The 18,045-nt window shown below is 29.1% G+C and overlaps 1 protein-coding gene across 1 annotated transcript in view; it reads left to right on the top strand.

Moving 5' to 3' along the window:
- LOC114131547 (uncharacterized) overlaps positions 1-18,045 on the top strand; it is an 80,404-nt gene that overhangs the window by 26,803 nt on the left and 35,556 nt on the right. Inside the window, exon 3 of the mRNA XM_050199965.1 lies at positions 8,968-9,049. Within this exon, the coding sequence (XP_050055922.1) occupies positions 8,968-9,049 (82 nt within the window). The remainder of the gene's footprint in view (positions 1-8,967; positions 9,050-18,045) is intronic.

The following is an 18,045-nucleotide window of genomic DNA, read 5'->3' as shown; positions in this document are numbered from 1 at the left end:
TTAATTAAGTGCCACGTGTTTGCATTAGAATCCATAATCCATATTATTGTACATACTGTTTGTGTAAGTGAATAGGTGATATCGAATACTTGTGGCCTGTCACCCACATCTGTAAGTAATATCAAATAGAATCAAAAATCTGTTTTAATCGTATGAATAAAAATATTTTATTTTATTTATCATTCAATATATTATGTTTTATTGTTCGTTGTATTTACCGAAAAAAACGACAAAAGTACGTTGTACTTTTGGGTATAAAAAAATAATCCGATCGTAGTCAAAAAAAAAAAATAACACGGTTTGTATAATATTATATTATTATGTATGCTCACAATTTATGTATTTTAACAATATCAAATTATTATCGTCATAATAACAATAATATAATGTTTGGACCGCGCAAACGGGTACAGTGAACCTAATTTTGGGTGCGCGCGGGCGTGGCCAAACGGAGGCGGCGGGGCGGATCTCGCGGTCTACCGCCGCCGCCCGATCCGGTTATCTTATTGGGCCGTGGAAATTCCATGGGAAAAATCGGAAACCAGTTTTCCTCGTTGAAATCCACTCGCCGAAGACCGTGGAAATCCGCCGCCTCGCGCCCATTCCTCTCGCACCGCCGGCACCGGTGTGGCTACGGATATATTATAGCGTACTTCTAAGTACTATTATTATTGTTGTTGTTGTTGTTGATGCTGTGGCGTTCTTTTTGTATTATATTATTATTCTCTTTCAATCTGCACGCCAATCGTCGAACGATTTACGTCGGATTTTTTTTTTGTTTTGTTTTTTTTTTTTTGATTTTTGCTACGCGGCAGAATATTCGTCCGATTATCGTCGGTACAATCACCTCTCTTACGGGCAGCTATAATATAACCGACGACGTTGGTATACATACATAATATTATTATTACATTCGACCGCCCACCCCCACCTGTCGTCTCTATTTCTAATTCCACGGCTGTTTATGTAATAATAATATAATATTCCATAATATTATTATTTCACCAACTCGTGGCCGCTGCGTGTCGTTGACCAAACGAAATTGTGCAGTAGTTTATGATTATAGTATTAAACGTATTATTACTATTTATTAGTGGCATCAACAAAGTATGCATAATTTTTTCTGCGGCCTAACTTCTTGTACTCTTGTGTAGTATTGGGGAAAAATAAAATTCACGTTGTTTTATAGAAATATTTTTTTTAAACAGAAAAAAAAATTACAATACTAACAGCTGAACACTTTGTATTAATATGAATTTCTCTGTTATATTGTGTATTAATATGAATACCAATAAAATTATTTTACTAAACCTATAATTTTTCTATTAGATTTGATGAATAATTGATTTTCCAAAGTTTAATGTATATTGTTATCGATACGTTAGACTTATACAGTTATTAGCCCAAACGACAGTTTTCTAATGGAATCTAACTTTGTCTTATAATGTAGGTACTTATCTTCTTTAAGTTTAAGTTACTTATTATTTTTTATACAATATCGGTTAGTGGTTAACAAAGTGAACAACGGATCCAGAACGGATGCTCTGATATTATAAATGTAATAGTGTTTTTCATTCTTAATTGAAAATGCATGTTTTTATAATATGGATAGAAAAAATATGTAATAGCACAAACGGTGATATATTCGTTTGACGGGAAATCGAAGTAGGAAAACTCGATGTTTGGCCATTGCCCATTACAAAACGATCGTATATAGGGATACGAAATAACTAAGCTGTTGAGATACGACTGTTGAATTGATTACTTTTGTTGTCAAAAGATCTCTCTCTCTTTCTGTTATAATATTTTACGACTGTATGTAAACTATTCAAACTATTTAGTTTTGTCCACCGGCAACCCACAACTACTGCTTTATTGGCAAAGGTCTAAAATAATAATTGTTTAGACTATATTTTATACATCTTTCTCTGACTTTTGTCAATTATCAAATAACAAGCTAAAATATCATTAATGCTTATTAGATTAAATTAACTATCGAAAACTTAGAAAACGCATTTTTATTCACATTTAATTATGCTTGTTAATTATTTAATACGATTCATGAAATAAATTTAACTCCAATTTCCATTGACAATTGTGAATAAACTTGTAAATACCAACAATATTTACGTTTAGTTTTATTAATTTTAAATTTTAATATTGAATGGAACTTACCAATCTAAAACGTATAAGTAATAATATCGTTTGAGTTTTGTTGGAGTATTTTAATTTTATAACATGTTATGAAAAATTTTAAATAGTATTATTAGTATTATTAACGTAGATATATATATATTATCAATCACTATTTTTTTCTCGTCAATCTCAATATCCATTGAGATAAGTTTTGAAAACTTTAACTCAAATATCTACTTAGATTATTATCATAAGTTTGAATAAATAAGTATAAGTTAATAAATAAATAAATAAGTTCAATAATAATTTCTATTAGTAATGAACCTACCCATATCTATATCTTTTTTTTTCAGATAGCGCTATTGCGTTCCAAATATAAGTATCTCGTTGACATCCGAACACGTCATATTAGTAATTAGTAGCAAAATAGTAATATACTCACGTATAAATAAAATACTGTAAGCATATTGCAAATATAATATGAATTGATTTTTTACACATCATTAAATATTATATACATATTATATAAGCTTTAAGTTAAGAAAATTCTGATAATTATTATTATTATTTTAATGAAGTCAACTCGTAATAGTATAATATTAGTGTATTTATCTTAATGATATACCTCATAGTATTATATTAAACTAATGAAATTATTAATAGGCATACAATAAAAAAAATGTATAGGTACATAATTTTTTAGGAAGGTTGATTTTTAGAATTCATTGTTTTATAAACTCAAAATCAGATGTACCTATGTTTGTTCGAATACTTGCAGTTTATTGATTTGTATTAACTATAATAGATTATTAGGTTAGGTTAACCTAACCATTTGCGTTAAATATTGTTTGCCCATGTGAATTTGCCATATTATATTTATATTTTAATATTTTAAAACTCAATCGTGATATTTGTTTAGTAACCACTGAAAATAATATTTTCTACCTACTATGTAAAGCGGGGTATGAAAAAGGAAAAAAAGGTCACTTTGGGCCGAAATCGGGAGACACCCAAACACAAATATTTGTCATTTATTAAAACCGATCAAAATTACAGTTAACTATTGTTAATACATTTTTAGATACCTAATACGTACGAGTATATTATTCTAAAATTCAAAATCACATGTGCCCACCATATTATATAATAATATTATTGTCGAAGTAAACTAGTGGGAAATGCGAGCGAGATGAGATAGTTTCGAGAGTTTGAAATCGTGTATGTACCTACTCTTGTAATTTTGAAATAATAAAATACAGAAAAAAAAAATCGGGTAACAGAATAATTATGAACTGTTTTATTTCTATTGTATTTTTTTTAAGTGTTTGGGCAATTATTGTTATTCAAATAGTTATTTTTACAACAATTATTACAGTTGCAATGGTCAATTTAATACCTACCGGCAAAGTATTCTTTGACCCGGAAAAGTATTACCCTGCCTTGACAAAATATTAGTTTAATGAATTGCTCAGAAACACTGCGTAAAATATATAGAACATACACAGGCCAACGTGTGTCACACTGCCCATATAACATACAGCATGCATTATCTGTATCAATTGTGTACGGCTGTCATTCGGACGCATATAATACGAGTACAGTGTGTATTCGACACTGCGACTTATTGATATTGTCCCAAATTCTATACCCATATAATATGTATCGTACACGTTCACTACATTTCTTTAACAATATAATATATAATATCATATAACGTAAACGTGATTTGGCGTACAGTCATATTAAGCAGACTTATAATATCGTCTAAACGAGTCTCGACGTTACGCAAAATAAAATCGATCGTTTGCGTACATAATATTTTACGACGGAATGTGTTTGGTAATCACTTTTTCGTTTTTTTTTTCACTTTTTTTCGCATACATGACGGTTTTTCCTCAGTTTGTTTAATATTAGAATCATATTTTATTAAAACACGCGTTGCGAGTTTCATCGAACGAATTTGTCGTACCTAATACCTAAGCAGCTATTGCAAATAATAATATATAATAAATTATTATCACAATAATACAAATAATATTTACAATATCAATATTAATCGAGAATTCGATTCTAAGGCTCTGTTTTTATAATTATTGTAGGTATTTAACGAAAGTCGATATTTCCAACGTTTAGACTGAAGTTTAGCTTGTAACTCTTTATTCAGCTAAAAAAAAAAAAATTGACGGTCGGGAGTAAATTAGAAAAAAAAATCAATTAAATCTGTCCTATTATTAAGTATATTTGATTCGACTTTGCTGATCGCACCACATGAACAATTTCGTAGTGGTATTCAATCATTCCTATTTAGATAGTTATGATGTTGAGTATATTAGTTCAACGGTTTCATTGTTAACCTATTCATATGTATAAAAGATAGGTATATTACTTCTATAAAACATTATGATATCACGTCGAGTTGGCAACTTACTAATATTACGAATACATGGGAAAAGTATGTAGGAATTCTCAAGTCATATTGTTGTACAATATATATTATTATTTGTAATAATAATTACATAGCATTAGAGTTTTATTTAATCATAACATGTTTGATTATTTTCGGTGCTATTTTTATTATACTTTAAAGATACTCGTGTACTTGTTCTCGCATACGAACAGTACCTACTGATTTTTGTACCTATGACAAATATGATAATAATATCATGAACTATATACTCTCGGGAATATTGTAAATTTATACGTTTATGTATTTAAATTGAATACTATTATGTATACATAAGAACAATTTATTTTGGTTTTTTAATTCAATAAACGTGAATAGTATTCAATATTATAAAAAAACATAAATATATATAATATCATTAAAGAATTCGATAATTTGTCTACTGATATTATTACGATTTTCTCGTCAATTTTAATGGAAATTAAAAAAAATTACCTTTGAACAATCTATTTTGCATATCTTCATTTATATATATACATATAATTATAAGGCATCATAAATATTGGAGTTAAGGGAGAGAATGATATTATTAAGCTGATAATTTACAGACGTGTAATTCTAATTATAACTATAATAATTAGATACTACGTGTAAACAGAATAAGGTCTAGAATGGCACGTTTAGTCTAATATATACCATTTATATTGAGCATCAAGAGATGTTTCAGTGTTTAATCCTTTCGTCTGCGTACAGTAAACATATCGGAAGTTTTAACTACATTAGACTTCAGGTTTGACAAAATTGTATGGTAACAATAACTGATGTTGTGTATAACGTTATAGTAGTATAAACACGAAAATAATGGTTACATTATTTCACAATGCTTCACTACTATTATAATATAGTCACTTTTAATCTTTTATATTGTCAGCCATCATTGTCAATTCAAGCACTAAGCACATTATTTGAATTTAATAATTGTATGCATATTTTAATTTCTAATAAATTATTTTTTATTATTTATTGAAAATTGTTTTACTTTACTATAAAATATATTCTAAAAAAACTATACAAGTTAAAAGTATAATAAAATATATAAAATTAACTAGAATAATAAAATGTACCTCATACTTATCAAGATAAATCCAACTTCCATAAATCAAGGTATTGGGTATTTAGGTATGAATTCAATGAATATTCTTAACTGCAAAAGTTCAAGGTTACAGGCAATGAAACATATACAAACATTACAAACCAGCCGTCCAAAAGTATCATATGGATGGATAATAATAGCATGTATAGCTATTTGTCTATTTCGTTTTAATATTGTAGTGATTGATAATCAGTATAATCACTGAACATCGTGGTTTAAAATAAATTGTTATGAAATAGCGTATTAATTGAGTGTATTCAGATAAAGAGATAAATTATAATAATTAACGATTTGTTAAAATAATTAATGGCATTGTGCGTGCATTAGGCACCATCTAAAATATTATCATCCCTATCATATGTAATTTATGTATTAAAATAACATTTAGAAAACATAGTGCTTAATACAAAGTTGATACATTATTTAAATATTTTTATACAATAACATATTTAGTATATTATTATATATATATTATTTAATATGTAATATTCAATTAAAATTTACATAATATTATCGATGTTTGAATTTGTTTTACCAAAATATTGAAATTAAGTAGATATTGATGTAGCCTAGAAATAACATCATATATTTTGTTTATCTACCAATCAGTTCCTAAAATACAACTGCTATTATTTATAGTATTTTTTTTCACATTTCAGTGTCTATATTATTTAAGAGTTTGGTATAATTTGTCAGAAAAAAAAACGTTAATTTTATTGACGGCGTATAAACTAAGCACTGTGCAAAACTAATACGATGAAGAGCATTCGCACATCTTATGTATTTTCATGTTGAAATATGTAACTTTTTGCAATATTTTATAATAATAATTATTATTTATTAAATACGATCCACTAACAGTCACAAAATCAATTTTTCCAAAATTGAACCCATTTTTTTGAAGTAATAATAGGTAATCATAGAAATAATTTTTTCAATAAGGTACATATTTATACATCGAAATATTATCTATAATTAGTGATTTTTTGCTAAGCTTACAATACACTTGTTTTTAAATTCAGTACATTTAACTATGTATAATATATATGAAGACTTAATTTATTGAAATTAAACTTCTATTTATAATTTAATTGTGTTTCCATTTTTTTTTTTATCTCTTTAGGCTTTATACATTGTACTCATCTGGAACGGCGTTCTTTCAACTTTAACGACGCTTATTCGATAATATGTGTAACAAACTATTATAGGATAATAATCGATGTTTATGTAGACAAAATATATGCTACACTCTATAATATTGGCAATCTTAATGTTTTACAAAAAATACATAATTTTTTAGCGAAACGATGATGTAGCGTTTTGCGTTAGTAAAAAATTCACTCTATAACATAATAATATACGTATAGATATTATGTATATCGTATATCTGTGAATATGCCAGAGAAAAACGTGGCAATAAAACAACATATGATTGGAGCATTTCGAGTTAACGACGTTTATATAGCCCACTAAAAAAAAATAATAATAATAATAAATAAATAAGAAGAAGAAGACTTACTGATTCGGCCTCTAGTCGTTGACATCACTTAACCCCGGTTTAAAAAACTATCGCCGCGGACCGCGGATTATTAACTCATTTTTATTGCTGTCCCATAATGGTGGTCGAATTCATTAAGCGGGTTCATTCGTGCGCACTGTTTCTATATTTAATATACCACACGACTTGGACTGGCCAAATGCAAATTTAATACCAGTCGATTTTTGCAAATTATCAACAGTTTAACTTTATACAATGTGTGTACTGTGCACGTTCCTACATATAATATGCATTATACTGTGTAATGTATGTATGACATATCATTGTTATTGTTAAACGGTTGGAAAAAACAGCAGCTCGTCGAACACAGAACACAATACTATCTTATATATATATCTATAAAACCATAGGTATACAGGGTGTTTAATATTACGAGAACCAGAGGAGTTTTGGATATATATAAATATATTTTTTGTTTATCAACGACAACTGCAGTAATTAGATATATCGACGGTTAACGGTCTGTCAAAATTTTTTTTACGATGAAACGCAAATAATACGGACTTAAACTGTGTATACAATGCGTGCTAATAATAGTATAATATATGCACATAGTAAAAATATAATTATCAAAATATAGTATGTAGCTACTTATCGTAATATTAGAAATAAATTTACTGGTGACTCTGGTTTTATACTCATAATACCTACAAATTGTTTATATATTTATTTGACATAATAATAATAATAAACAATTAAAATAAATAATTAAAATTCCCTTTTATAGAAAATACAATCAATATGAATAATATTAAATAATAATATTTGATCACTTATAATTATTGGTCAAATAACTAGGTATAAGTAAATTGTCAAAGTGTCAAATTTACTTTCCGTCAAAAATAAATAAAATAAAAATATAAACTAAATATTTAATTATTTACATCTATGTCGAAAACCATGTTCGTTATGAATCGCTTGTACGATAATATACAATTAATAATTATACAATAATATTATTTAATATGTAAGAGTATATCGGTTGTGCGAGACTTTATGCATGTGCATACCTACGAATACTACCGCGAGTGCCGATCACCGGAAACGGGACTGCAGTGGTTTTGAATCGGCGTCGTCCTCAGACCGTGACAAACTCCGCCGCCGGCGTTGTATCGAAAACCGAGTGTAGAAAAATGACTGTCGAGGAAGCCGTTAATCCTTGTGACAATGTAAAGGAAGGAAACAACGGTTCATCGGTTCCCTTTTGACTGATTGAACTCGTTGGGGAGACGACACATCGAGCGCGGTTGCGGTAAATGAAAAAAAAAAAATAATAAATTACCCCGCCGAGGGGAAACGCAAAAGAAAAGAACCGTCTCTCTCGTTCGAGTTTATATGCGTATAGTGGGCGCATATGGAAGACCTTAATCGTTGTCGTTGTATATTTATTACATTTGTTTATTTCATTACGGGATGAGACCTAAAAACTATGAGTACGATAAAAAAAAATATATTATAATAATTATGTAACAAAAAAGAATAATACGATTGAAAATAATAACGATTAAGTCTAATAAAATGAATTGACTAAATTGAGGATTGTGCACGTTATATTACTAAAAAATGTGATTATAATATTAAATAGTTTTTACGGGTGGTATAAATTGAGTATTTATATAAGACGTCATCATTCGTCGGTGTTTCGCGTAGTACGCACTTGTGCTCACATTTTATAATAATATTTAATTTGTGTGTTTTTTTTTTTTTTTTGTACAGAATCAATCAATGTCATTGACGCCACACTTACAAGGATCCACGTCGCCAGTCTCTAGTGCAAATGACGGACCACTCGTTCCAGGTACAATATTATTATAATATAATATTTATTAAAAAAATGATTTTATTTTTCGATTTTGCACATATTAAGATTGTAAAACTTCGAAATTCAAACGCTTATAAACTAAAGTATTTATTTATTTTTTGTTTTTAATTGTGTCAAGTTTAATATATTATGATTAATCAAAATAACGACAATTATTTGAAAATGTCAATAGCTCATTAAAAACTATGCAAATACTTTTATTAAAATAAACGTATTAGGCGCCTTGTATTAAATTTCTTAGAATAGATATTGCAATTGAAAATATCATACATTTTTAACGATAAATTAATAACTTATGTATTTTTGTTATTTTGGTGAATTTTGTAAAAATTGAATCTTTAAATAATTAAATCCAATTTTCTATGAGAACCGCCCAGAACAAACTTTTCATACAAAATCACACATCATATTATATAAGGATAGACAGTACAACCAATACTAGTTCATCTAATACATCGTCACGAATCTCAAAAGCTTGTTGGTATATATATATATATATTTTGAAATTTGTATCATCGAGAAAAAATTAATCAATACCAATATTACCAACTGTGAAAATAATAATATCTGTACTCTTCAAATTCCGAGGTGGTTCAGCTATTATGCTTAATGTATATTGACACCTGACCCGAAGATTAGGTCGTCGAACCGTGGAGACTGTTTGTATTGTCTTATCCCAAAGATTGTTCGGTTGGTCGGTCAACCGATCGGTGTGTTGGGTGAAGTCGTCGGTGAACGCGCAATCGGTCGGTTTATATTGATTGTGCACCCAGTTATAGACTAAACGATGGCACTGTGTAATTTCTAAGGTCGTATCTATAGAGTTCTTTTAAACATTGGATAGCATTAATAGCTTAAATAAGCATTGATAGAATGTCTTTAATGGCTGTTAACAATAATAAAAAAAAAAAAAAACCCTACTAAGATTAAAAAACTAACGACGTCATTATTTTTAACCGATTAAAGATTTAGTGTTATTATTATTTCTGTCTCAATAATATATAACGTAATATTATATTATGCACACGTATTTTTATAATAACTATAACATGCAAGCTAATGAACACTATACACTTCGATACTGTAGGTTTTTCGGGTTTTAAATGTGTCTAAACTAAACAAGCTTGTTCTCTCTCTAATACTCTTTAGTTTACTGTTGTATATGTATATACATTGTTTAACTGTTCTGTACGGAGAAAATTGTTTATATTGTAAATGTTAGATTAAAAAAAAAAAAAAACAACAACAACAAATGGCTACCCTGTACTCACAGCTAAAATAACTATGTACGGTATACACACAGTGGTCATTACTGTACTGGGTTAAGAAAAATTATGGTATCGAATGAGTAAATACAGAAAGTGAAATCGTGTAGAGGAAAAAAAAGTTTCATTGGTTAGGTGCTTGGCGGTCGGCGATATTTTTTATTATACGGAATTAGGGTTCATTGGAGACATAGCTCTGCGTATATACCGAAGCGACCTTTATTATCGAACCTATGTAATTGTTTATGGCGTTGTGTCAGTTTTATGATTATGATGATACGGAACCGGATGTTTGCATCGTTTCCGTGGTCGTAAATACGCGCGCATACAGTCTGTTTTATAAAATAAACGTAATCAATGGATTTATTTAATCTAAATCTGAACAACTCGGCCATTGTTGCGTGTAGAATAATAATAATAATAATAAAAAAAAAACGAATCAAAAACAAAACGAAAATAAAAATATGCATTGCACACGACTCCTACATCTTGTACGCCCGTCCGTGCAGCGTATACAAATAACGTTGTACAGACGATTTATATTATAACATTAATATTTTTGACGGAAATGTGTGATTCTGCCTCCAACGCCGCCACCGTTGTGGTTTTCGGCCGTTATCAACGATCCGATCCCTCGACGGCGAGACCACGGCGGCGTATAACAGGATTATTGTGTGTTCGGACTTCACCTTTAGACACCCGGTTAAGACTCTGAGGCTTTGGAAACTGACACCTGCGGGTCTCGGCGGTGGTCAGCTCATCGTCTAGGCCGGTCCGAGAGCGTGGATAAATAATTAGAGACCTGGGCACGGCCCCCGTAATGGACCCGGGTCTTCTTGGACAGTGTAATAACGTCTTGTCCAAAAAGGCTTATCTGAATTTAAATGACTCAACCCGCGGTTACAATGGCGTTTTGATTGAATTCCGGGTCGTATGACAACTCCGCTTATAATATAATATTATATAATATATATATCCCCACTGGGATTGAGTGTGCCTCCTGCGAGTGCCGTGACATGCTAAGTCCGCGTGGCTCAAGACATCAACGTGTTTCCGTTCCAATATACTATGCGTGGATACCTGTGTATTGTAAGTAATTTATAGACACGGAGACACACCGCGATCGCCTAGCTCGTACTTGTAACGCTAAAGCTACGCGTGTTATATCGATAAACGTTTGTTTGCAAATGATATACAAAAAACCAATATCTAAATAAATTATACATCGTCAAACGAATATACGTTTTAGTGTAAAATAGTATGGTAGGTATGGATAATAATATTATAATCGCTTTTCAAAAATTTCTAAAACACAAAAATAATTCCGATGAAAGGTGTATACAGTGATATTTCTCGAATTAACGTTGGTTTTTTCCTGCGATTTAATATGTATATATTATATATATATATATGTATATAACGATCTGTTTTCAATTAATCAATTACCATCAATCAGAATATCGAAAGTAGTCTCTGTTTTAAAATACATTGTATATTTGTATATTATTATCGACACCACCAATCTTCTCGATGTTATTTTAATTATCAACGGTCATTCTAATTATATTTAAAAAAAAATTTGATTATAGTAACTAATTAAGAGAAAAATATGTTCGGGTTTTTTTTTTTTTTTACTCTTGAAATGTGCAGTATTAAAATATAAATCATTGGGATTACGATTATAGTGAATACGGATGAATCTAGTAATGAAAAATAAACAAATTTTAATAAAGCTAAAAATATACTTGGCGAAGTAATTAATTACAGTGTATTAAGAGATATGGCGTGCATGGTGGGATGTAGGCCATAAATATTTTTAAATGACCTAACGGCGCAGTTACATATTTTATTTTAAATACTATCTAGTTATTATAAATGTATTTAATACTACTTAACACCTCAATCCAGTTCTATTGGCTATATTAATTTAATTTGTATAATAACCACTTTTTTGCTAATAACTTGTTAAAGTGGTAATCATATTGAATAATAACACTAAATTTACTAAAATTAATTAAAACTAAACTTCGAGATCATTATTTCCCAATGACGACGTTTTTCGTATTTTTTTTCTACCAAACTCATTTACTATTTAGGCTAATTAACTCAAACAGGTTTTAATCGTTTTCTAATTATTTTAATTCAAACTCATACGGTTTAAAATATTATGAACATAATGTTATAATATTCATTATTAAATTATAAGTTTTAGAGTTTTAATTAAAATTAATTTCATCCAGGAGTGTCGTCTCACTTCAATTCTTAATTTAAGTCAAATTATATGTTCATTTAAGCTTATTGTACACAAATTATATTTATCGTATAATCCAACTGAAAAATAAAACCATAAATAATTCACTTGGTATTTAGTAGTGTAACATTATAATGTAATATACCTATATATTAAAGTTATCAACTTAAATATTTGTAAAGCAATACATCACATAGTATTATTTATTAAGTTAGTATAGATATAGTATTTACTATTTACTAATCAAGACTGAATAATTTGTATTTAAAAAGTTATTTTTTGGATTATTCGAATTTCAATTTAAATTAAAGTGGTTAAAAAGTTTTAGCCATTAATCATTTTCATAAGCTGTACTATAAATTACTAAAAAATATATAAATATTACATGGTATTTCTCAGTGATATTTTTGATTCAAATTAAGTTAAATATAATACTATAAAATTATAAAATATGTTTATTAGCATTTTAAAATTTAAAACGAATCAAGTTCATTATAATTAATATTAGATTCATATAAAAACACATCGCGCCTTAATGATTTGTTTTATCTTGTAAATAGATTAAAATGTGCCCAATATTCTAATAAAAATATTGTGTAAAAAAAAAAAATTATTCAAAATAGCGTTTTTAGTTCATTATTTATTATTTTATTCAATATTTTGATGTAAAAATGCTTTCGACAAACAGTCTGGATCTAGTGTTCTCTTGTTGCCTACTGTAATCGCCTTAAATCCCAACTTAAAATAGTATCAGTGAACCGTAACGATATTATAATATACATAGCATAAATGTATAATAGTACTCTAACTACATTGTCCGGCCGATAGTATATTATTATAGAACTAAAACGAAGACATTAAGTCAATTCAAAATATTTAAATACAATTTAAAGTTAAAAGTATGATGCACTGGATATACGTATATTGTAACAAGTATTAAACAATCTGTAGGTACTTTAGGTATTTCACTAATAAATACAACACAATAATCGTAATAACTGACCAATAAACTTAAGCTGAATATGAATGAAGTACGATCATATCTGTCTATTTTTCGATTAATTATGCATCTTTCCGTTGTATATTCCACGTGAAATAATAAGTTTTCTAATGTTTAATCGTAATATCGTATATTATTCATTATTATACATTTGCGCTCGCAAAACCCGATTATATCAAACATTTTATATTATATGATAGTATTATTTATACGTGAAGTGGTATTATTATTGTTTTCCATATACGTTGCAGTATTGCGCGTTAAACGTATCAATTTCTCGTGTATATTAATTTATATTTGTACGAAATGATATTTTTAAGCGCGTTCGGAATATAATATATCAGCCGTGTTCAATATTCATTTTGACGTCGTAGACGACAATCGGGTTACCGCGGTTGCGACTGTGTGGAAAAATCCTCGAGAGGGGTCACACGAATCGTTAACGATATAATAAATCCGTTGTCGTGTGTACACAATATTATTATTATTTATATTACTATTATATCGTTGTGTGTGTGCGGCCGAGAGAGGAAAATCTCCGTTTTTCCGACCTTAAAATCAGAAGGAAAAAAAAAAACACCGAAATTCCGCGTAGTTATCAACACGTGACGCGCGCCGCCGCCGCCGACGACTGCGGAATGCGCGTATTTTAAACGGCCCCGGGAAATTCGAGTGAAACAGTGAAAAAAAAATAGGTACAAAAACCCGAGAAAAATGCGCGCCACTCAAGGATGTTTCCCAGGTGATGTGCGCTGATAAGGAATTCTAATGTGCGTATCTGCGACCGCCGCCACCCGATGGAATGCGTATATTTTATTATTATTATTATTGTGCCCGTCGTCGTCGTACCTATGCAGCGACCGTCGCCACTTTTTTTTTTTCATCTCATTTTCTATTTTCTATTTTCCTATAATATCGTACCTTACAACACTCGCCGGCGAGACGTCTTCGGCTCGCGCGCGCGACGCCTGGCCAAGGTTAATTCCACATTGTTTACACACACACGCATGCGACGACGGTCCGGGCGGCCGACGTCGCGGCGCTAAAAACCCGGCAGTTTGCCACTGCCGCCACTGCCAACACTGTCGCCGCCGGTATGAACAATGTGAAGCCCGATGCACATTCGTCGCGGTGCACCGATTATTATTATCTCTATTATACATGTATTATATATACTCTTCGTTTTACTATTTTATTTTTTTTTTTATATAGATTATAGAAAAGAGAAAAAAAAATCTTCGCTACAATCGTACAATAATAATAATAATATAATACCCGATTGTTTCGTATTTAGCCGCGTGAAACCGCCGACGCCTATACGCATATTTCTCGCCGATATCCTCTATATTCTCGGCCAATTATTATTATTATCTTATATATGCTTTTTTTTTCTCCAGCCGATACTTCCTCGTGTGGAATTTTCGTATTAAAATTCTCAGTCGTGTGTGTGTGTATGTGTGTGTGTGACGCTTACACAATATTATTATACGCACACACACACACGCGCGCGCACGCACAAATACGATTTTTTTGGCGCCTAGTATTATAATAATAATAGACGTATGACGTGTACATTTATACGTTCATAGGTAACTGCCTATAGACTAAGTTAGGAAAAAAAAATAATAAATGAAAAACACAATCAGACGTAATATTATTATATACTATCGAGAAACACGGAGCACTTAACGAAGTGCCCGTAACGCGCGCCTTATTAACTTTAATGTGATTATCTGCGTCGGGCGCACTACATAATTTATAATACAATATGTATATAGGTACTGTTTCGCCGTCTACAAGTAGTGTGTGTTGTGTTTTGTATTTCGTGTACTCGTAGACACCCAAGTTCAACAATCAGATCGGCCGCCGATCGTATAGTAGACGCGTGTAATATAATATCTATAGGTACTTATAATGTGCCATCATCTGGATATCGTGACTGCTGAGCGTCCGGACAATATTATAATATTGTATATTATAGTAAATATACATGTGTATTTTTTATGTTTAAAAAAAAAAAAAATGCCATGTCAGACGAAATTAATCTTAATTTATTTTATTTCCGATTATTATTAATATTATCGACTATAGATGCGATTACATAATATTAAACGAATGCGACCCGTCGTCTCATTCCCTCACATCACGCACGGTGAATAATTGATATGATCGATATAAAACAATATTATTCCTGTAACCCTGCAAGCAGATTATTATACGTATCCGTCGTGGTGGCCACTAGGCAGATGAGTTAATATATTTGAATCCCTGGTACTATATACTATCGTATTATGTGATTGTGTACTGAATTAATATCAAACGTACTGACCACCAGGTACCTACATAAATTATAAATAATATAATTATGCACATCGAACGCGCATTTTGGTTCAAATATATCTCCATGTCGACGAGTGCTTAATGCGGAGTGAATGAAATCGAACCAAATCGCCCGAACGTTTAAAAAAAATATGATGATGCATATTTTATTTTTATGACAAAAAGAATAAACCAGTTATTATTTTAAGTTTAATTTTATTTTAATTCAAACTCAAATTTCAAAATGCATATAATAGTTATCATTTTTTTTTTTTATTTAAAAATGATTTTATTTATACAAATTTTTTTTAAGCTTAAGCTACAACCTAGCTCACTTAATACCACTATTATCAAATCTCATTAAAAAAAAAAAAAAACTAAAAATATCAATTTATAACCTAATATTAAGTTCTATCTTTTTATTAATTTCGTCTAACTCTAGCAATACGTCAAGAAATTTCATCCACCTGTCAATGAATAGCTCCTTCAAACAAGTCTCCTACCTTTATCAAATAATTTAATTTAATTAATTTTATAAATTACCTTAAATATTGATTATGATTATTGTAAAAAGTTATTTACAAATTTCACCGTCTAAAAAAAAAAATCAAGTTTTTATATAGATGATAGAGCTATAGAAATTTACCTACTACTAGTATTAATCATTATTTGCAGAGAAATTAAAAATTACTTAAAAAAGCATTAAATGACTAAGGTAAGTTAATTTAGTTTAGGTAAAGTATGAAAAATATAGATTAATATACCTTTTAGTTATACATCTTCACATTCACAGTTTAACATAATTTTTTATAACATTATGTCATTTTCTAGATTTTCCCAAATATTTCACTGTTGAGACTTGAGAGTATTACAGGCGCTATTATGGTATAACTGTTAAACAAATTATAATACGTTTTTGAAAAATCTTGATTTATTCAACGTCTTTTAAACGAAACAAAATATATTATATAAGTATAACATTGTGAATAACGTCAAATTTGACATCAATACAATTTATCGCCTTTTGACTGCTTATATAACATAACAACTATCATTATAACTAACACTGAACATACAAAATTCATATTGTCTCCTCAATTTTAGGTCATCCTGATTTAAATCGTTTCAATATTTTTCAAAAAAGGGTAGTGATCCAACTACCCTTTTTTAAACCTATTTAAACGATTTAAACTTCATATGACCTCACAGATGGTCACGATGCACATTATCACGCTTATTAATACGAGAAAAAAGAATACTGAACATAATATTACTATAAATATATTATTGAAAAAGTGTGTCATGTGAAGTATAATAATCTGTATCGTTAAATAAAACCTTTAGACCGTGGGAATAAGTTTATACTTAGACAATTTGTCTATCCAGTGTCTGAAATAAAATGGATAATTTTTGGGATAACAGTCAACACAATAATCTCAAAAAAGCATATACAATTTTTAAATATCTTTTTTTACATAATTAAATTTTAAATTTAAATTTAAAACAATATTTTTGAGAAAACAAAAAAGAAAAGGTTTGTATTTATTATTTTTCAATTTTATGCTTTGTTGATCGACAAATAAAAACATTTTAAATTATATATTTTAATCAGAAAATTGTAAAAATTAAAGTCAAAACTATAAACAATTTTATAAATATCGAATTTCGAATTGGCAATTAATTATTTATCAATATTTAAATGTAAGTCTGTAGCAAAATGTTGGTATAATGTTTATATTATTGCGTATTTTTTTTTTAAATATACATTATAATATTTATGGTATCAAGGTAATAAACGTTAACTATTTAAAGACAGTTTTATACAACTACATAATATTGTTATTGATTTTGTAATGTATTTAATTTGGTAGATATACTAATATATCATGTATATTTTATTGTTATATATTACATATTGTAATTAGAATTAAAAAACAAGACATTATGATGTAGCAAATCGTAGTATGGAATCACTTAATAGGAGTTCGAATTGTAAATAAAAATCAACAGTTAGAAAAGGATAATGTGAAGAATTAGAAATGTGAGAGAGTATGTTCACAAAAACCTAAAATAACAAAAAAAAACATTTGAATTTCACAGAGTTCATAACTTGTAATTATTTTGTTTTATCTCAAAT

This window comes from Aphis gossypii, chromosome 2 (assembly GCF_020184175.1).
Source record: "Aphis gossypii isolate Hap1 chromosome 2, ASM2018417v2, whole genome shotgun sequence".
NCBI classification, from domain to species: Eukaryota; Metazoa; Arthropoda; class Insecta; order Hemiptera; family Aphididae; genus Aphis; species Aphis gossypii.
The sequence above is the reverse complement of the archived record's forward strand: the minus strand, read 5'-3'. Positions and strand labels throughout refer to the sequence as shown.